Source organism: Talaromyces rugulosus, chromosome VI (genome assembly GCF_013368755.1).
Source record: "Talaromyces rugulosus chromosome VI, complete sequence".
NCBI classification, from domain to species: domain Eukaryota; kingdom Fungi; phylum Ascomycota; class Eurotiomycetes; order Eurotiales; family Trichocomaceae; genus Talaromyces; species Talaromyces rugulosus.
Window position 1 is genome coordinate 4,824,764 of NC_049566.1, and position 21,778 is coordinate 4,846,541.

Below are 21,778 nucleotides of genomic sequence, written 5' to 3' on the forward strand. Positions count from 1 at the left end.
TATTATATCTTATTGAGATGGATAATGAACTTTATAATAATATGGTTATAATGTTTCAGAAGAAGTTAATTAATAGATGAGTGGTCTTATAAAGACCTGCGCACATGACATAGTCTAACAAACATACCTGAGGCCTGGCTGTAATCTCATATCATCTATAGCTTGAAGGCCTCCTTCACAGTATCTTGATTTTTTTCTAAATATGCATCAAACGAGCTAAGAGGTACATTGAAGCTCTTGAGTTGCTCTATATTTGCAAAGATGGATACGTTGCGCATGGTGACCTGCGCAGAGAAAAACGTATTCACTTTAAGCAGAGTTTCCACCTCCTCGTCGGTATAGTAATTAACGCGTAATTGGCGACCAGTAAGGTGACTCAATTTAGCCATAATCTCATCTAGAGTAATCAACTCTTCTGCCATAGGAAGCTCCTGTTGGTGGAAGCGGTCTGGGTTGTAAAATGCAGCAGCTGCAAAGGCTCCGATGGTAGCAGGGTCTATCACAGGCATCTTGGTATCCTTGGTAAGCATATTCGACCATTCACCCGTCTCATAAAGATCTCCAAACTGGGGAGACTGGGGACTCAGATAGTTGGAGTCCAAATGACCAGTACGTAGAATTGTCCAATAGGGAAATCCAGATGAACGAACTTGATGTTCATTAGCCTGCTTGTTGGCAACCATATTTCCCATGTAGCTGTTTGAATCCCAATGATACAACTTTTCGGGTTCATTACAACCAAGTCCACTAGTATAAACGATGTGCCTAATACCAGCAGCCTTAGCAGCAGCAATAATAGCACTGCCTTGCTTGAGTTCTGCTTTATGGTCGGTGAAGCTAGGGCTGACGATGACGAAGGCAGCGTCGCAGTGGTCAAGAGCGGCGGCAAGGCTCTCCGGATTGTCGTAGCCACCTTGAAATAGCTTGATGCCTTTGGTGGCGGCAGCTTGAGACTTGGCAGTAGACAAGTCACGGGAGAGTGTGTGGACAGTGGCACCTCTAGAGAGGAGGGCGTCGGCGGCAGCGCCACCTTGGTTTCCTGTGACGCCGCAAACAAAGACCTTGAACTGGGACATGGTTGTTGATGAAAATTGCTTTTCTGGATGTAGTAGCTAATGGTGGTGTTTGAGCGTTGGAGATGAGTTGGCAGATTGCTGGATATGTATCGGAGCGCGTGTGAGACAGAGAGTGAAGGGGAAGAGAAGGGCAGAATACCTGGTAGGAAAATAATCAAGGAAATACCTCAAACCTGGTTTAATAATTATTCATCAGGATTTATAAATCAAATAGCTTTACCACGCCTAGGGTTGAAACAGGCAAGGTGCAGAAAAAGCCTAAAGAGACTGCCGTGACCATTCGGTGTAACCTGGACCGAACTGAGAATTTCTTACAACCAGCTTGGGAATGTCGCTGGCGTACGGATTATATGTCCCCGAATGAAACATCTCGGTTCCTATTCACGCGATAGATAGGCCCAGATTAGAGTTTTTGCCTCGAATATGTGGGGGAAACAAGCAGCTGCGGGCTTACTGTTGGGATGGGATCAACCGTGCGCTATAGCGGCCTTGAAAACTGTGGTCTATGCGAAAGGGGGCTTAATACCAACGGTTGTCATTTTACACTTCACTGTCAATCAAGTGCATGCACTTAGTCGTGTTAAGAACATATGGAGCGGTAAGTTATCGACAGCACGTACTTCATAGTCGCTAATATCGGCATGACTCGAGACCAAAAATATGTGTGGTAAAACCAAGCCGAACACTTCCCACGTCCAGATGTCCTTTCGGTTATTGCTACAATAAGTAATGTGGAGTTTGTGGGGTATCTCGGTAGTTATTTGCACCGACAGCAAACGTAATTCTTTCTTTAATCAGGCGCCCTGCCGTTCGCCGAGTACTGCCTCCACTCCAGAACAGAATGTGAACAGAATGTGAACACCTATACAGAGGCCTGTCAAAAGTTTTGCTAGTGGAGAAGTTGGGATGCTTCCAATTTTCAATGGGTTAGAGTTACTTTTTTTTTACCCTACTAGAATTCTTCTTTCTGAACTGCGCCATCTAGTGCAGGTAGCCAAGGCACACGATGTTTGGTATACAGCTCTGGTTCAGCTGTTTGGCGGTCTTCTGGTTCATCGATTGTCCCACGGAGAAGCACAACGAGGCCTTTGAATTCCACACGGTCGGCAGTTTTATAGACGATGCCACCACAATTGTCACAAAAGTGGACAGTTAGCTGCATGCCACTTTCTTGAGTTGCAGTATACTCCTTAGAGTTGGCGGGGGTGGCATGAAAGTCGGTCTCGGGAATTAGCAAGTTGATTGTATTCGTACCGCCACTTATTTTCTGACAGGCCAGGCAATAACAAGCTGCCTTTAATTTTCAGCAATTAATAATGCTACGAACACTTGTTTGTGGAAGTCATTAAAGCAAGTTTCTTACTTTTCCTCGTACTTCTCCAGTATGCTCGTATCTGAGCTTGCCGCAGAGACAGGATCCCGAAGGCATATTGTGTGTGCTGTTGCATTACATGGAGGTATGCAAGCGGAGTAGATTATATTTGATTAAAACTACATATAGTAATGTTCTACTAACTTATATATCATTATAAGATAGTTTATCAAGTCCAATAGGCTGTACCAATCAAGCCGTTCCCGAGGCATGAAACCAACCACGGATTAATGCAGTAGCCGCAAACGGTAAATAATTCTGTCCTCATGCTTCTAAACCAGTTGGGGGCTAAAATACAAGACTGTCTATAATATTGTACCGCGGTAATTGGAGGATAACAGAAATCCAAGTGTCAAGTTTGCATCACTGTATCAAATAGCAATTTTGCACAGCTAAGTTGGATACAACATGGGTTTCGGGAGGGAAATGGATTGACTAACTATTTCATCCACATCACATAACAAATGATCGAGTTGCTTGGGGCTTTTTAAATATGGACGGAACAAAGGATCTTTACATTCGCTGAAGTGGTTACGAGACATACCTCGACGGCGAATGTAGATACAACCGGAATGAGACTATCAGAGAATTGGAATACGTCTTGATGATTGGCTTGAAATAAATATGATAGGTAAATCAACGAATACACATTGTGCTAACTAATCTCGTGGTATTAGCTCACTTTAGATGGGGTGGACATGATTTTACTGTGAAGGCTCGTGGTATAAGGCTAAACACGGAAGGACCGGACGCAGATCTCATACTTCATGCTAAACTACAAGGGGATTTTAGCAATGACCATCAACTGAGAGAGGTAAATCTTACTGAATACATAAATAATTACAAGGCTAGCTTGCAGTACTGGTACGGTTAGTGCCCTCATTCATTCGTATAGTTTGCCTCGGTATTGATTTAACTGACGGATAATAGATAGGAGTTCCGTCTATGACTGAGAGGATATTATTGGAGAAAAGCCCTTATATTTCTGTTAAATTTGACGTTGGCCATTGTTTCGTGCATTGTCTTTCTTCTCGATTGTGTTTTTTGACTTGATTGCTACCTAAAGTAACCATCTGTCGACCTGGAAAACCGCTACGCCAAAAAGGGACCCCTTAATGGGTTTGGTCTTGTAAGGTCATTTTCTGGCTGACACCATCTTTCTGTCCTTGCCTAATTTTGCCTAATGCAAAAGTGCTTAATAAGCTGCAGTTCAATAGTAGTGAAATAATGAGATAAGTTGCTTTGTCTAAATGTGGCTCTGTATGATTTCACTCCGTTTGCCTCCAGCCTAGAATTCTGATGGCAAAGTTAATTACCAAGATTCCAAGTACCACGGTTCAAAAACTTTGATGCTCTGCAATTGGTCGTCACAAGGAAGACAATGGTGATGTCAGTGAAGGCTAGATGAGTGATAAACTAACTAGTCCTATACTAGCTTAAAAATCGAATTAGATAACTATTTTACAGCTTAATAACATTATATCTATTAATACTATAAGACATATCTGTTAAGAAAATATAGATTTAGACAGTTCTTTTCTTATCTATAACATCTGATTTAAAGCTTAGTTACTACGAAAAGAATACTATTGGTTATATCTAGAAAACCTATTTATAATTCCTGTACAGTGTAATCCTTTGGTCTATAGGGTGATATCAGTCTATCTGAGTTTCTTTTTTTTGTGTAGCTTTGTAATATCTATTTTTTATAGTATCTTAATCTTGGTTCATAGAAGAAACATGTCAATACTTGTTTTAATATCTGGGTGACATCCTATTATTGCCTGTTGTCCTGCTTGTTTCCTTATCTGAAATATATAGGGCTTGTTGTAGATCTATTGACAGTTACCTTCTATTAGTGGGATATTTATGTGATTCTAGTCCTGCTAGAGATAGTTGACAACATACTATAAAATACTGAATTGGTTACTTTCTCGCGGTAGTGTGGATTTGCTTTTATTAATTAAACTTAGCTTATTAAGGCATGCGTGGTTTCTAGGGTAATGATTGAGTGTTTTTAAATTATACTAGGAAATAGGGTGTTTGTCTATCAGTAAGGATGTGAAAATAGACTGGCTGTACGCATGTGATCTATTATGAGGAGAGGTGTCTACAGATAATTGCTGGCTGTCTAAGCGCCTAAAGAGTTACAAATATCTAACTATTGCTGTAGTGATGTTATAGTCGCTGTTATAGTCTTTAATATGGTTGGCAGCTCTTAATCAAGGGGCGACTCGTAGATTAGAGAGGATCGGGGTATATATCAAGGGCAGGGCTGAATATCTAAAGAGGTAACAGCTCGCGGAGTATATCCTGCTAACTTCTATGGTACCTATCTAGTTCTTACTTATTTTATCTGAACTAGTACGTAATAAAAACTGTAATTATAATTAGATATCCTCTAATCTACTCCATCTGGTCCTATATGTTTATAGGTTGGAATACTGTTTCCTTTCCTTCTTTATTATCTCTCTCGTCTCTGTCCTTGGAGGGTTAGTTAGAGGGTGGATCTTGGCGAAATATATTTACTAGTTTTCTTTTGCAAATAAGAAAAAGAAAAAGAAAAAGAGCTCCAGATGTCACCTCTAGCAATGTAACAAAGAGCTTTGATAGCTATGTAAATATTATATTATAGTTGGATTTAGATATATTAATACCAGTTACCACTAGTACTTAGGATTAACTCTTCTCGGCAATATCGGCACCAGAAGGGTCTAAAGTCCGAAATACCCTGCATGAAGCCACGGCTGACTCCTAAAGCTTATGCCGTTTATCCGCTGCTCATTTTTCACGATGTAGAGATAGCCTAGCAACCTCGTGCTCTCCTACTCAAGTGGATTTCTCTTTTCCTATCTAGTTTCCATTTCGTCCTTGAGCGTTTGACCAACTATTATTGACATAAGTATATTACGCGGGCGTTATTATAACTGAGGCTTCAGTTTCCAACCTTTAACAATTATATGCTATGTCCTCTGGTAGTCAATAGACTATACAGAACAAGAAAGAGAATGGCTCTGACTCTAATCATCTTTTAAAGGAGCTAAATGTGATGGTTGCACCGGACTGGGATAGACCCACCGACTTAAAGAAGACATCTCAACCCTACAGTGATCGAATAATGATGCTCATCCCGCTCACGGAACAACCCACGTAACTTCTCAACGCAAAGGCTGAGTGAGGGACTTAGGTAGGAAGTCCAGTTGCTAGCATCTCTCCACCATTGAATAACAGGGTAAAATCTATAGGGATTTGCAAAGATATATATATAAAAAAGGCATAGCTGATTCCTAGGTAATATCTAGCTATTCGAATTTACGTTATTTGCATTCCTGGTTTCAATCCTCTGCCATGTAGTATGTAGCACCTAATCTATTTTCCGAAAACGCCCCAGTCACCTTGTCCCCAAGTGGTCTTCAATGTCCAGTGCTTAATCTTCCACAATCCGTCTCCAACATCCTTAACCAGCTCAACCGCGTATAATCCACCAGCAAGCAGGAAGTCAGAGCCGGGCTTCATGCCCTCTCCACCGCGATAGTGTTGAGAAAGAGCAGAGCATGAAACTTGAGCCTTTGATTCTTCGGTGATGTTGATACGCATGTTGGTGAGGAAGTGGTTGGTGTCCATCTTGGCGATGTTGGCGTAGCATTGGCTATAGATGGCGTCGTAGCCTTCCATGGTGGTGCCGTTGAGGATCAAGACCGCGTCATCAGTCAAGGCAGATTTGAAGAGAGCATCGTCGGCTGTGTCAAAGGCGATTACGCCACGGTAGAGGGCGTCAGCGACGGCATCGCGGTCGCTGAGGGCAGGTGTGAGGGAAGCTGGAAGTGCAGGAGCGGCCATACTGGGTATTCTGGGTAACCTCTGTACTGGATTGGAGGGAAATTATGCAGTGGTGCGCGATTGAAAATAGTCTTGTTGGCTTGGGGTTGATATATGCAGTTGTAGGATAGCAAAAAGTGAAGCTTTGAAGGAATTAAAGTACTTATGCCAAGGTAGAAGGCTGGCGCCTTATACATGCCATCAAATTGAGATACGATACCTATGGTATCTTATCTCCGACGGATGGGGTTACCGGAGTTACCGGGTCCGTCAGCGTAAACGTGGGTGTCAAGGATCTTTGTGTCGGTTTGCAAAATTCATCACACTCTTGCGCGATTTTCCGCAAAAAAATATCGCAATCCACTTATTTGCTAGGGAACCTATATACCTCTAGGGATTGGTATTGTAGTATGTAGTAGTAGTAGTAGTAGTAGTAGTAGTAGTAGATCTCATTAACCTGATGTAGCTAGCTTCTGTACTATCGCCGCTATGCAGGGTTGAGGCCCTAATCTGGTAGGGCATAGGATAAGAATATGACGGCAGAAACAGACTATATGAGACCAAGACAAACTATCCCCACAAAGGGGTCCCTTTTTGGTAAAGCAGTAATTTGAGGTCGACAGAATAAGGGTGGCCCAGCCACTTGTGGCGCGGCCCGGGGGGTGCGCCACTCGAACAGAACAAACTGCGCAGCCAATGAAATCTCACGCTTCGTGATCTTGCTGGCTCTCTGCAGCTTCCTCTCTCACTTCCTTCTCCCACTGCCACTGCCACTGCAGCCTGCACCAGGGCCTGCTTTGCCGCGCACCTGCGGCCGTCCTCAATCCCGATCTCGAATTCAATCACACCCTATCCCCGATCCTGCTTCCTGGGCTGCCCGCTGCAGCAGCGGTGCTGCGTCACCTCTTTCGATAGCGCCGACGCACTAGCGAGGTCCTAGACACCGTCAAATGGCGTTGAATTTCAAAAGGTTGATTTTTTAAAGAATATCTATTATACTTAGACGTATAGATATTAGCTATAATATTTAGAGTAATATTCAAACTATAATTTAGTCTATCTAATAAATATTCCTAGTTTAATTAAGATTCTTTCTATATAGAAATCTTTAGTTTTAAACTGTAATATATATTTAATTGTAAAAGTTATATCTAATTATAAATACTTTTCTTTTTAGATATATAGACGGAACAATTCTGTTGAGTTCCTACTTGTAACGTCATGGGTCTGTAGTTCAACTATGAGAGCTTCGCTAGGCCCTCAATCAATATGCTCAGCCTGCACCACCTCCACTTCTTGCTTGCAATCTGCGAGTCCCATCTCACCAGCAAAAGTAGAATGAGGCACCCACTTACTGCTGGATCTCGGGGTCGTTTCCTCGAGCATCTTATCAACCTGCTCCAGAGACAGACCCTTTGTTTCTGGCACAAGTAAGAACGTGAATGCGAATGATAGACAGCACAATCCGCCCCACATAAAGAAGACCTTTGCTCCAAGATTGGCGTCCCCGGGCCTAGTCCCTACGAGGTAAGGGGTAATGACAGCAAGTATCTACGCCTAATGATTAGTCTCTGCTAAAAGAGTGATCTTGAGCCAAAATTCCGAGTGACTTACACAATTCCAAAACCAATTCGATGCTGTTGAGAGACCAATACCGCGGGATCGGATGGTTAAGGGGAAGATTTCACCAACGACGACCCAGGCAGCAGGACCCCAGGTACTGGCGAAAGACGCAATGCTTAAGCAAATAAATGCAATCATAGCAGAAACAGCAGCACTGTTTCCATTCTCCGGCCGACCGGCAGTAACACCAATAATACCGACAATAATCTGGCATATGATCATACCGATTGCTCCGAGGAGAAGGATGCGACGACGACCAAATTTCTCCACTATCCAAAAGGAAATTGGAGTCGAGCAAACATTAACCATAGTGATAATGAGGGTAATTAGAAAAGGATTCTTGATTGTGCCCAAAGACGTGAAGAAAACAGTACCGAAGTACGAGATGAAGTTGATTCCAGTAAGCTGCTGCATCATCTGCATCAAAATACCTAGTAACGTGCGCCGAAGGTTAGAAGCTCCGCTGAGTAAACTTCCACTAAAACAACTCGTCCAGCTACTGAAATACGAGCTCTGATTAGTTATGAGTTGCTCATATTCGTAATTGGCCATGATTTCCGCGAGTTCATTTTGGATGTATTCAGATTCAACAGGCTGCCCACGCAATGAGGCTAACGCCCTTGCTGCGTGTGCCGGGTTTCCCTTCTTGACGTAAAAACGAGGTGATTCAGGGAGAAAGAGGAGACCGATAGCGAGAATCGTGGACCAGCAGAACTGGATACCGATAAGAATACGATACGATCCAGTGTCATCACGGTCCCTCGTGGCGTATACGACACATGTGGCTAGAAGAACTCCGACACAGATGCAGAACTGATAACCAGACACTAGCGCGCCACGTATTTTCTTCGGGGCGATTTCAGACATGTACAGAATAATGGTGGCAGAGATGAAGCCGACGCCAACGCCAGCGATGAAACGGCCAGCAACCATGACAGGTAAGGTAGTGGAGGCAATTTCGAGAATACCTCCGACCGTAAAGATGCCACAACCGATAATAATGGTAAAACGACGACCAATATAATCAGCGATGTCGCCGGCTCCAATAGCTCCCACAAAGGTGCCCGCGGAGAGAATTGAAGTAAACAAAGATTGCTGACTAGCACTAATAACGAAATCATTCTTGACGTAGTGTTTGTAAACATCAGAAGTTGTATCATTGCCAAATATTGTTGACGGATAAGGATGATGAGTGTATAGGCGGATAAAAAAGGGCATGGCAAGCACACCACCAGACCATCCACTGTCATAGCCGAAAAAGATACCTCCGAATGCTGCAAAGGCACACATAAAGTAAGCCCTAAAAGTTACAGGCGCTTCTATTCGCTCAGCACAGTGGTGCCATGGATGTGAACTAGGGAATTCTGGTTAGCCGACATAATTGTCACTGTGCCAAATTTTTTAAATTGAAAAGGATGTAATGATGGATATATATACTTATCACAACTCGATCTTAACACAGAAGTTAACTTGGACCTCGTGAACCAAGCGAAGCAAGACAAGATTGAAGGCAAAGCGAATATGGTGGGGTCCCCATGAAGTGGAGCAAGACTAGTTAATCCGTTCTCTCAATTCCCGCAAGCCAACCCCGGAGTATCGAAAATTTGTTTAATCGTGGAGCAAAGCTCCACTATTACAATTATGTCTCTCGGTGAGAAACTCTGTGTCGACATGACGTTAACTACTGTGCCACAAAGGAACCCCTGGTGGGTTTGGTAATGGCCTTTACATTCTAGTTTGACCCTCCGAGTCTCCAAATACATGTTTAGCGTGAAATTAGCAAGGCAGCTAAAATCCGATAATAATTCAGATCAGCACCATTATTCTCACGGGTAGTTGTCGTAATATTCAATTAATATATTCCTACTGATGGCCCGCAATCGCCGCCACATTCGGACTTCACAAGCCGTCCACCTTCTAGCCTTTAACTCATAGAAGGTTGATTCATTTTCTAACTGTAACGTGCGTCAAGATGAGCAGTAGAGAACACTCTAGAAATACCTTGTCGGGTCTCGAAAAGACATTCTCCAAGGCCGTGGAAGGAGGTGTCTTTCCTGGAGTCGTGGTCGCCACGACAAATCGGGACGGGAGCTTTTATTATGCTAAAGCATTTGGGCGGCGAGGATGTGACTCTACTGAAGAACTTCTCACAACGAAGTCTGTTATGGCAATTGCATCTATGACTAAGCTCATAACGACAGTCGCTACCCTGCAATTGGTTGAGCGCCAGTCGATCAAGATATCTCGTCTTTTCTCCCTGCTCTAGCCGCGGAGGAAATCTTGGAAAACTGGGATACAGAGGGTAAACCCAACACACGCAAGAGGCAAAAGACGATTACACTCCGTCACCTCCTAACACACAGTAGCGGAGCTGGCTATGACATGAGCAATGCTGAACTGGCAAAGTTTACGCTCAGCAAAGGGCGAGAAATTAATTCTGGTGCTACCATCGAGGAACGTTTCGGCTATCCGTTACTTTTTGAGCCAGGCACTAGTTGGGAGTGCGGGACAGGCATTGATTGGGCTGGTAAATTGGTGGAGCGTTTGACAGGACAAGACTTGGAAACATATATGCAGGAGCATATCTGGGCCCCTCTGGGGCTTAAGAGAATCACCTTTTGGCCGTCCCATAATGCCGACATGGAAGCTGACCGTGTCCGAATGACAATCCGAAATGAGGCTTCGGGAGGCCTTGTTCTGCTGCAGAAGCCCTTCTTGACCGAAGGAGTAACTGAGTGTTTTGGTGGCCAGGGAGCCTATGCCGAAATGGAGGATTTTTTGAAGATCCTCCACTCTATTCTGGTTGATGATGAGAGGCTCTTGAAGAAGGATACAACGGCCAAAATGTTCCAGTCTCAACTCAACCCAGCCAGTAGAGAGTCGCTTCGCAAGCACATTCAATCTTGTGGGCCTGACCCGGCTTTCATCGGTATATTCGACAATAGGTATTCATATGACTAGGGATTGGGTGGAATGTTAGCCATAGACGATGAGCCATCCGGCCGGAAAAGGGGAACTTTATTCTGGAGTGGGAAGCCGAACTTGTTCTGGGTGAGTCTAGCAAACAAATAAAGTGCTCATCGAATTTGAAGGACTAATAGCATGGTCAGTTCATCGACCGGAACTCCGATATTTGTGGTGTTTTTGGAACTCAGGTCCTTCGCCTAATGATAAACCAGTGGCAGAGATGATACAGCTATTTGTGGAGGTTCTGTATCGAGCTGTCTAAGGCTAGATCAATTAATGGAATTCCTGAAATGCTCTGAAGCCTTGAGTAGAAAGGATTTATAATTCCTACCATAGAAACCAACATTTTATATCTAGAACATCGCGATATGGTTCTATGTATCCCGTAGACAGTTTTTCTACTTAGCCTCTCTGTCCTAATACCGTAACAGCTACAGTCAACCCTTAACGTTAAGTCGCCAGTTTGACTGCTTTTGGAATGGCATGATGGCACAGGATTCATGCTCAGCCTGGATTATTTCCGCGGAGAATGGTTAAAGTGGCAGGACTGTGGGGGAACGGCTCGCGCGCACGATTCAGTTGGACTAGTCACTGACGGTACATTCGTTCTCACCATTCGGAAATATGATTCGAGACAAAACCAGCCAGCAATCTACAGCGCTTTTTTAAACTTCACGTTGCATCCCATAAGAGGCCCGAGCATAATTTTGGATTGCCGGGGTCCGCTAGATGAGCTGGGGAGGTCAATTATCGTGGAGTCCGGTGGGGCCTGGAGGGCACCGAGCGCCGGATTTCGTAATCTGGATCATCTTCTCGGCGTTGTAGACGACTAGAATGGCAGGCAAAACCAGATATAAAAAGGGTCGGAGGCCACACAGTGCACTTTTCTTTGGGTATAATTTATACTGGATCCGGAATACGCAACCATTGCCCTGCGGAAGCAGCATTCTCTATCTAACAATGAACTTCATACTTCTTTCAATTATATTGATGGGCCTTACTAAGGCCCAGCAGGTCTATATGTCAGTGGAAGGCCCTGATGCTCGTCCAACGTGCACATGTATGCACGCTGGAGCTAAGCCCTCTTACCATTTCCACGCTTCTAGCTGGACCATGACAGAGACTGTCAGGACGGCAACCTCGGTACCTGCACCAACCACGACAGTCACCTATGCGCGCCCTTTCGCGTCTCTCGTGACACTGGCGCCAAATGTCACTTTCACCACCTGGGGCAAGTGGGACCCTGGCGACACCGTTACAGCCACGGATGTGGCGAAGCCTTACGGCCAAGCTGCTTGGTCGTCCCTCTGGCTATCTGCAAACCCTCCCAATTTCACTGACTACACAAGCCTGTACAGCACTACTGTCTCTCCAACTCCCGTTCCCACCGAGGAGCTCGTACTACCACCGCCGGAATACTTCCGTCCCACAGATTGTTACTACTTCCCACCCAACTTTGTTCTTGGCGTCGCTAGCTCAGCCTGCCAGATCGAAGGCGCTACGGCTGACGAGGGTAAGGGCCCAACTCTCATGGATGTTCTTTTCAAGGACGAGAGCCCAAAGGACTATGTGACCAACGAGGCATACTACTACTATAAACAAGATATTGAGCGTGTCGCTGCCATGGGAGTCAAGTATTTCTCATTCAGCATCTCCTGGAGCCGGATACTCCCCTTTGCTCTCCCCGGCAGCCCTGTCAACCAGCAAGGAATCGACCACTATAATGTCGTTATCAACTTTGTGTTAAAGAAGGGCATGGTACCTGTTGTGACTCTACTTCACTTCGACACTCCTCTCCCCTTCTATGGCAGCAACCAATCAACAGTTTTTGATTACCCCAGAGATCGGCAAGCGAAACGGGGCCTACCAGAATGAGACGTTCGTGGACGCTTTCGTGCATTACGCCAAGATTGTCATGACACATTATGCAGATAGGGTCCCCCTCTGGATCACATTCAACGAGCCCCAGCTCTATACAAGTAATGGCATGTCTGTCTATAACCTCATCATGTCCCATGCGCATGTTGCCCACTTCTACCGAGACGAAATCCAGGGAACTGGCAAAATCGGTTTCAAGTTTAACAATCACTTTGGTGTTCCCCGTGACCCTCTAAGCAGCGCTGATATTGCCGCTGCGGACCACTACAATAGTTTTATCATGGGACCATTTGCGAACCCAATATATCTCGGCAAAGACTATCCTGAGTCCTATAAGAGCACTATACATGACTATGTGCCACTCACCCAAGAAAAGCTTGCATACATTGGGGGCACAGCGGATTACTTCTTGGTTGACCCTTACGTTGCTACAGTGATTGCCCCACCTGTCCCTAGCGACGAAGGGAGCATTATGGAATGTGCCACCGACGTCTCTTCACCTTTCCGACCGAACTGCGTCAACGAGAGTTCCGTCAATATCTATGGGTGGGACCTCGGATACGCATCACAAAGCTATGTGTATATGACTCCGACATATATAAGAACCTGCCTTAACTGGATCTATAATACGTACCGACATCCTATCATGATTGGTGAATTTGGGTTTCCCGTCTGGGCGGAAGACGAGAAGACCTTGGCAAACCAACTTTACGACTCACCTCGCAGCAACTATTACCTCAGCTTTCTTTCGGAGTGTCTCAAAGCCATTTGGGAAGACGGGGTCGATATAGCAGGCGCTTTTATGTGGAGTTATGTCGATAATTGGGAGTTTGGCGATTACCGTCCCCATTTTGGCCTCCAAACTGTCAATCGCACGACGCAAGAGAGGCATTATAAAAAAAGCTTCTTCGACATTGTCGATTATATAAAAGCACGTGGGGTGCAGTAAAAATTATCGGGTATAAGGACACATCTTTAAAACACTTTCGAGACATGGACTAATACGCTAACATTTGACACAGCTATGGACACGGCCCTTTCTATAGATGCGGTGTGGAGATTTTGTTTTGAGGGCTATCTACCATTTAAGGCACAGCTGACTACGCCCAAGTCTAAATAAACGAGGAAGAGAGGAAGTCTAGAGCATAGTAGTCAAGTCCATACGGCTATTAGAGGACTTTCTCTTCATAGTTCTGTAATACTACTGCTGATCGAAATTGGCAACCTCACTTTCAGTTTCTGTCATATCTATAGGCTACAACGTATTAAGATTTTCTGTCAAAACTCAGTATACAAACTTTTCCCCAATTCTCGGTTCGATTCGATTGGACTTATACCTGCACCTACTGCCAAGACTTCGCTCGGTTTCTCGTCCTCCAATCATTCAATCTAGGTAGCCTGAAGGCTTGGGATCAGCCTAGCTATTTTTTAGTACCTGTGTAAGGAAAGCGATAAAGAAGTAAAATTTGGAAGCAACGGAATAATCATCAAAATTTCCGCTCTTTTCGCTTTTACCGCTGACCTGCACTATCCTTGCGCCTTCTGAGAACATACAGGGTCCAGTAAACTCTGAGTCAATCAAATCACGTCCTTGAAGAAGAGCGGGTAGGCCACCCTCCAAAAACGTAATCTCTCGACAACATTCAGTATCCAACAACGACCATCATGAAGGACCCCCTTTACGTGAGGGGCAAAGCTTTCGTGGCACAAGAGCCATCTTTTCTTGACGTGTAGAATGACTTGTGAAATCCGACATCTCAGTGGTATTGTGAAAATTGGTTTTGCTGAGAATGTGAGCAATAATCCCCGTTGTCATGCTATTAACTTACAAGAACTCAGCAATACAAAAGAACTCGATAGAAAAGAAAAAGAATCAAACAAGCTATTCCATACGCTCCGAAGTCCCTCTTTGAATGCTCCCCACTCTGGCTTGTAGGGACTAATAAGATCTTCGGACTAATAGAAATTGGTCCGAGTGGGCCAGGTATTAGAAAAAGGGATCAACCCTCTACACGTCACTTGTGTTTGTGGGCTGTATTGTCGGTGTTCCCTCTAGCCAGTAAAATATGATACCTTACGCAGAGTAATACTGAGCCCATCTACTGTGGCCCTTGATGACTTGAACAAAGTTCTTGGCGATCATACGCCATGTTTGCTCTGAAGGATGTAGCTCATCATACCACATAAGCGCGTCCGGATTGCTATTGTCGATGCGAACACAGTCCGTCCCATTCAGTGTACAATGGTTCATGTATCCTGTGACATTGAGGGGTGTCGTGCCATTGAGGTATTCTGAGAGTTATGATATATATCATTCATCTGGTATAAGGATGTAGGTATTAGTCTTATATCTCCATAGTTAATCAAAGGAACTTACCAATGCTTCAAGGTTCACGACGGCAAAATGGGCTCCAGGATACCTTCTACGGTACTCCACATCCAGCGGCGTTCTGGCTTCGTATATCGAGTTGACAAGGGCCACCTGCTCCAGCATTCGTTCGGAGGAAGCTGTAATGTTGCTATATTTATCTGGCCAATATTGAGTTGCTTTGAGACCTCCAGCATCTGGAATTCCATATTGTGGAGCAAGGTACATTGCGCCAAGCATGTTGAGAAGGAAGTAACGAGCGCCGTGTCGATATAGGCGATCGATCTGCTCAAAGACACAATCTACGTAGTTAGAGATAGTGGTTCCTTTAACTTGTGAGTGAGTCAGAAACGCGTAGGCTCCAACATCATTCCCCCCAATCATGATGGCAAAGATGGTAGACTCGGGGGAAATGCCCGTGGAGTTGGTTTTATCATATTGGCTGTCCGCAAAAAAGGCGGGAACCTGATATGTGGCAATGTCCGGAAAAAGCTGATGGGTTGCCTCGCATATCCTCGGTGTAAGGCTATTAGCACACACCGCTCCTCCAACAGCGTAATTGTGTACTATCATTCCACATTTTTGGCACATTTCCATCGCCGACCATGACGCTTCAATTGCTGCAAGAGGAGCGTGTAGCCCCAGAAATATTCGAGCTCTGACCAGACTCGCTCCCTTTTACTTGTGGCTGACGGCCTTCCTGCTGGCCCTAGCGATAATTTCAGTGAGGTCCTTCTATAGGAGGCCGAAACCTCTGTTAAAAGCCTGCTGTCAAAATACCCCATTACTGAATTCCCTCATATTGCTGTATGGAGTGAGGCTCTTCAAAAGCAGATTGATCTGTTTCCCCCTGGTATCCTGTGCCATAGCCGTGATTTTAATTCCCGTACCAAATAATATTTAGCCATCCCCTCACATCCTCCCATCGGTTTACAGTATTACTATTCACCCTAGATTATCACCCACTTAGCCGCCATGGGCCGCACCATGCACGGCTATATTCACTCTTATAGATGAAATTGCGGCGGTCTTAATCTTTCAATCGCGATTAGGTAGATTATTTACAGCCGAAGTGCAAAATCTATCTCGACTAGGAGATAATTGATTGGAGTTAATAAAAAGACAGAAATCGGATTTTATAAATCGGTTACATAAGAGTCTCAGACGCATCTAGCCTTCTCTATTCAGCATGATGCTGCACTGGGCCATTCTTCTTGATTTCTTAGTTAAAAATCATCCCTGGAGTAGCCAATGTCCTTTCCATTCAGCCAATGAACCGTTTCTTGATACAACTCATCGCACTCTTTGCCGAATAACTGAGGTAGGTTTGGTTTGATCGGGTAACCTAGGTATTTATATCTGTTTAGGTTCGCGTGCTAGAGAGTCATAATCGATGGTTGGAAGTCGGGTAGGGTCAATAGGTACAAGCTTGTCCTTTTCATAGATTGGATGATTGCAGAGGATTTGCCAGCAATGGGGTTGCTTCTTTAAAAAGAAGACAAATCGACAATTACTATTGAACCTTCAATATAGGTTCTAAGCTCAGATCTGACCGGTAGGTAGGTTATAATTGATACAGATGATTATAACTATAATGTATCATTTAATATTAAGTGGGCCTGTGTTTCTAGTTGCTTAAGGCTATGAAATTGATTGGTTTTAGTTTGTCTGATCTAAAATAAGCAATAATGGGCTAGTTATTATTTACTTATACTTAAATTTAAAACACAGCAGTGCTCGTTCAAGGCAGTAATAATAGAGTGTTAGGCAGGTAAGGATAAAAACTTATAGTCTATAGTACATACTATTCACTATTTATAAAAGACTGCTGCTAATATAAGACGTCTGTTTCCAGTTTGCCTTACTGAAACAGGCCCTCTGGAGTCTGAATAATGACTCCCGGCATACTATATAAAGCCTGGCTAGGAATATCTGTTAGCCATGACAATTAGATCCTATAATTAGCTGAATGTAACGTTAAGCCATTTTTGTATAATGAATTGATAGAAGCATAGGTTAATTAATAATTTAACTGACTGATTGATTTATTTATTCATATATATAAGCCCTAGTGGTCGGCGGTGTGTATAGTAGGTAATGGCCGATCTATATAGTGCAAATAAGCTTCTGGCGCTAAGCCAGTTAAGGCGTTAGTGGCGCTATAGGGCAGCTGAAGCTGCCAAGGCAGAGCCTTAGACGGCTTAGTATTCAGCCCCTATGTATGTCAAGTAGGAAATCTCTGCACAGCCGTATCCCAATATCGCTTCTAAATAACAACACAAGCAATAAACAGAATGCCGAACACTGACAAGGGAATATACATATAAGCCCACTAATCTAGAGAAGGACTAAAACACTAAAGTAGCTATACAAGTAAAAAAATAGTATATAATAAGTGCACATAAGTGTGAATCGGCCAAGGACCACTCTGGTTGGTGAAGTTGAAGGATTTCAGATCACATAACAGATTATGGAACACAAAATATCAACTCATAATCTATAACAATGTATATGCCTGCTTGGCCGACAGATATGATTCCCAGTCACATCTCTAGAGTTTGGGCTGGCGCTGCTCATTCAGGATTTTTCGAGCGCCTTCACGCATGGACTTCACAATGTCCCCCGCGGACATTATTTCTCTGATAAGTCCGACTCCAGTCCCAGCATATGTGGTAAGCCTCCCCTTAGGACCGTAGCCTGCATCACCCCGATTCAGCTCTTCACGATAGAGCTCGCGGTTTTTGACCTCACTAAGGCCGCCCAGATCGTCAAGATAGGTACGGTTTATCAAACCACGACCATCATAGCCATCTGGCCAACCATGAATGTCGCGAACCTTGTCGTATATCGTTGTTCGTACTGTCGATATACCTCCATCTGAGGCATCTAGAATTGCCTTTTGATAGCCATGAGCGACCATTGATTCAGGACTAGCGAGAAAACGGGTTCCAAGCACGCACCCCTCAGCACCCAGAGCCATAGCTGCGACGACACCTCGACTGTCGCTGATTCCGCCAGCAGCCAAAACATCGGCTCGCTTCTGAGGGTAGGGTCGAAGCTGTTGAAGTTTGTCGTTGATTTCTGGCACAAGGGAAACAATGCTGGCTCCTCGAGCTAGTGAATGTCCACCAGCATCCAGTCCCTGGACCACAATGACATCCGGGTCGATGGTGTTGACCACCTTGACAGCATCGGACACAGAACCGACTTGAACCCAGATCTTGGTCCTCGATGCGGTGGCCTCTCTGATCTTGGTTGTCCAGGGAATAAGATCCTGAAAGCCATTTGGTGGAGCAAATAGCCAAACAGCAGCAGGGAAATATCTTGAAAAAGTGGGGAGAGCCTTTTCCAAAGAGGCACTCCAAGTTATAAACCCCACGCCGACAGGCAAGAACTTTGGGACTCCGTTCTCACTCTCCACTGGAGTGTCTGCTTGTCCGTCTTGAAGTAGATCTTCGGCTTCCTCTAGTAAATCCTCAAGGTGGTCGCTGTGGTACCCTGCTGCAATAAACCCCAAACCACCTGCCTTGGAAACAGCCACGGCGAGTTTGGGCATGGCGACTTTGGCCATGGGCGCCGACACTATGAGTGGAGATGATACCCAAGGGTAGTCGGCAGCAAGTTTGTTCGGTAAGCTGTCGAGAAGGTACATTTTGGGTATGATGTGAGAGATATTTGCAGATAAGGAAAGTGTTTCAGTCCGTCTGGAAATGAAAGTAGAAGCAGGACTAAGTGTAGAAGATTTGATGAAAAAGTGGTATCATACGGACTGTAAATAGTTCCAATTGTAAGAATGACCGAATACAAGCCGGGGGGGGGGGGGGGGGGGTTCGAAACGTTCTTCCCCGCAGATCACTGTTCTCTTAAATCCTAGATTTCATTTGTTGAGTAGCCGCGATAAGGATCACGAAAACAATGTTCGATATCCGCCGCCCTCCGCAATACCCGTCCAATTTCTACCCCCGGGAAGAGCCGACAAGGAAGAACCGGGGCTGAGGGGTTGTGGAGATAAGGCCGTGGAAGAAATTGCGGGGGTTGGAATTATTGAGAGTCGCGCAGAACATGGATTTGACAGCAATTTCGCTGTCGAGCTTTCAGTTGCCCTCATTTTGCCCTCTTTGGACGGTCTGGATACAACCCAAAGATTATAAGACCTGTTCAACCAAGTCTTCGCTGGAGGCGATCAGCGGATGGGGAGGGTTATCTACGTCTTTGATTAGGTAGAAACCCACCAGGAACCATCGCCGCTATGCAATCATAGGAGAGGCGCCGGGCCAGAGGAGTTTATCGAAGCGGCCCGCAATACCCGTGTGGATCACACAGCGCAGCAACTTCATCCTGCTAGGTTCTGTTTTTCTCAAAATATATAGCACTTAAATACTACCTTAAAAAGTGTCGACACATCATTCCTTTTGAACCAAGAGTATCAGCCGTGTAATCTCGAGGCTTCCTATCTCGTTCAAATCTCCCCAGTCGAAATGTCTTCCAACACTGCAGGCACTGCCTCAACAGGCTCAACAGTGCACATGAACCATGATCGTATCGAGTCCCCTGCCGATACGCCTAACTTCATTGATAATGAGTTCTGGCCCTCCCAGGCTACCAAGTGGATTCCAGTCCATGATCCCGCAACGAATAATCTTGTCACGCGTGTCCCCCAGTCCACACTAGAGGAACTCGCTGCAGCAGTTACCTCTGCTCAGAATGCGTTTCCGGCATGGCGGGCAACCAGTATTATTGCGCGACAGCAAATAATGTTTCGCTTTACGCATCTTATCAAAGAAAACTGGGACCGCCTTGCTGCATCAATCACCTTGGAGCAAGGAAAAACCTTCAAGGATGCTCGAGGGGACGTCCTACGTGGACTTCAGGTGGCTGAAACAGCATGTGGTATTACCACTCAGATTCCAGGAGAGGTTCTTGAAGTTGCTCGAGATATGGAGACCAGAAGTTACCGAGAACCTCTTGGCGTTGTAGCTGCTATCTGTCCATTCAATTTCCCAGCCATGATTCCCCTCTGGTGTATTCCGATTGCTGTTGTGACCGGAAATACAATGGTTTTAAAACCATCCGAAAGAGATCCTGGTGCTGCTTTAATTATCGCCGAACTTGCTCGAGCGGCAGGTTTCCCCAAGGGTGTTTTGAACATCATCCATGGGTCTGTCGACACCGTGAACTTCATTCTTGATGAGCCAGCCATCCACGCAATCAGCTTCGTCGGTAGCAATCGCGCTGGAGAGTATATTTACACCAGAGGCTCAGCCAATGGATAGCGGGTGCAAGCTAATCTTGGTGCGAAAAATCATGCTGTTCTTCTGCCAGATGCAGACAAGAACGCTGCTCTAGATGCTATCGTCGGTGCTGCATTTGGGGCAGCAGGACAACGGTGTATGGCACTGAGTGTACTTGTTACAGTCGGCGACGACGGTGATTATATCCCTGCTCTGATTGAGAAGGCTCGAGGTCTGGTTGTGTCTGCCGGCTTTGAGAAGAATGCCGACGTCGGTCCGGTGATCAGCCCTGAAAGTAAGGCCAAGATTGAATCTCTAATCGCCAGTGGTGAACGTGAGGGTGCCACAATTGTTTTGGATGGCCGACGGTACAAATCAGAGAATTACCCCAATGGAAACTTCGTGCGTGAAAGATCTCTTCAATTTCTCCTTGTGTTTATGTTGCCTTGCGTTGCTAACTCTCTCTAGGTGGCACCTACAATTCTAACTAATGTCACAACGAACATGGAATGTTACAGAGAAGAGATATTTGGCCCTGTTTTGGTTTGCCTTTCTGTGAAGACCCTCGAAGAAGCCATCCAACTTGTCAACTCAAATGAATATGGCAATGGGGTGAGTATCTTCACCAAGTCAGGTGTGTCTGCTGCATATTTCCAAAAGAATATCCAAGTAGGACAGGTCGGTATCAATGTTCCAATCCCGGTCCCACTTCCCATGTTCTCCTTCACTGGAAATAAGAAGAGCATCGCGGGTGGAGGAGCAAATACATTCTATGGAAAGTCTGGACTGTCTTTCTACACTCAGCAAAAAACCGTGACTAGTCTTTGGCGCCAAGGGAACGCCGATACTAGCAAGCAAGTTGTTATGCCGTCTCATCTATAATGCCTCTCATTCAATGCGTTGTGTCCAAGTCCGTAAAGAGCATACCTCAGCTATCCTGAAGCATATACTTCTTTCAGGTCAGTATAGTATCCAATTTCCTGGGAGAGTTGAATGAATCAACATTTGGTGTTTTATTGTACTGCAACGTTTTGATGCCTGTGATGATTTTGTTCACGTGTTTGTTTTTTGTCTTATGACCATGTTTCTATATATAGTAACAAAACGAGGCTTCAGGCGTCCATTTCCAATACGTATACTCTAGCTATAGTGATCATTTAAGTCTGCTGGATATTGCTGATCTGCTGCTCTTCGACTATTCGCGATTTAGTATGCTCCGCACCTGTAAGTGACCAAACGCACAGCCTCGAAATGGCGGGTATTGCGGGAACCAAGACTTGGACGGCCCATTTGACACAAAGTTAATATATCAACCATGTCATAGACCTCACAAAAGAATACGATTCATTTATCCATACACTGGGGCTTGAGATAAAAAAAAATGCACCTATTGTTGTAAGAAAGGTCAAACTTTTAGCATAGCATGGCATCGATACCTAATCTT

At 44.8% G+C, this 21,778-nt stretch overlaps 7 protein-coding genes across 7 annotated transcripts; 3 read left to right on the forward strand and 4 right to left on the reverse strand.

The window, feature by feature from the left end:
- Positions 1 to 155: 155 nt before the first annotated feature.
- Positions 156 to 1,076, reverse strand: TRUGW13939_11982 (uncharacterized protein; the record flags this gene model as incomplete). Its single annotated transcript, XM_035495086.1, has 1 exon — positions 156 to 1,076. The coding sequence occupies one exon, from the start codon at positions 1,074 to 1,076 to the stop codon at positions 156 to 158; it is 921 nt and encodes a 306-aa protein (XP_035350979.1).
- Positions 1,077 to 5,817: 4,741 nt separating this feature from the next.
- On the reverse strand, positions 5,818 to 6,288 carry TRUGW13939_11983 (uncharacterized protein; the record flags this gene model as incomplete). The annotated part of the gene is made up of 1 exon (XM_035495087.1): positions 5,818 to 6,288. One exon carries the CDS (start codon positions 6,286 to 6,288, stop codon positions 5,818 to 5,820), a length of 471 nt encoding a protein of 156 aa, XP_035350980.1.
- Positions 6,289 to 7,527: 1,239 nt separating this feature from the next.
- TRUGW13939_11984 (uncharacterized protein) lies at positions 7,528 to 9,180 on the reverse strand (the record flags this gene model as incomplete). Its single annotated transcript, XM_035495088.1, has 2 exons — positions 7,528 to 7,818; positions 7,882 to 9,180. 2 exons carry the CDS (start codon positions 9,178 to 9,180, stop codon positions 7,528 to 7,530), a joined length of 1,590 nt encoding a protein of 529 aa, XP_035350981.1.
- Positions 9,181 to 9,862: 682 nt separating this feature from the next.
- TRUGW13939_11985 (uncharacterized protein) lies at positions 9,863 to 10,851 on the forward strand (the record flags this gene model as incomplete). The annotated part of the gene is made up of 2 exons (XM_035495089.1): positions 9,863 to 10,136; positions 10,190 to 10,851. The coding sequence occupies 2 exons, from the start codon at positions 9,863 to 9,865 to the stop codon at positions 10,849 to 10,851; spliced, it is 936 nt and encodes a 311-aa protein (XP_035350982.1).
- Positions 10,852 to 11,970: 1,119 nt separating this feature from the next.
- TRUGW13939_11986 (uncharacterized protein) lies at positions 11,971 to 13,684 on the forward strand (the record flags this gene model as incomplete). Its single annotated transcript, XM_035495090.1, has 2 exons — positions 11,971 to 12,615; positions 12,683 to 13,684. 2 exons carry the CDS (start codon positions 11,971 to 11,973, stop codon positions 13,682 to 13,684), a joined length of 1,647 nt encoding a protein of 548 aa, XP_035350983.1.
- Positions 13,685 to 17,654: 3,970 nt separating this feature from the next.
- TRUGW13939_11987 (uncharacterized protein) lies at positions 17,655 to 18,755 on the reverse strand (the record flags this gene model as incomplete). The annotated part of the gene is made up of 1 exon (XM_035495091.1): positions 17,655 to 18,755. One exon carries the CDS (start codon positions 18,753 to 18,755, stop codon positions 17,655 to 17,657), a length of 1,101 nt encoding a protein of 366 aa, XP_035350984.1.
- An 826-nt stretch (positions 18,756 to 19,581) lies between these two features.
- TRUGW13939_11988 (uncharacterized protein) lies at positions 19,582 to 21,216 on the forward strand (the record flags this gene model as incomplete). Its single annotated transcript, XM_035495092.1, has 3 exons — positions 19,582 to 20,319; positions 20,377 to 20,736; positions 20,803 to 21,216. 3 exons carry the CDS (start codon positions 19,582 to 19,584, stop codon positions 21,214 to 21,216), a joined length of 1,512 nt encoding a protein of 503 aa, XP_035350985.1.
- Between the last annotated feature and the right edge of the window lie 562 nt (positions 21,217 to 21,778).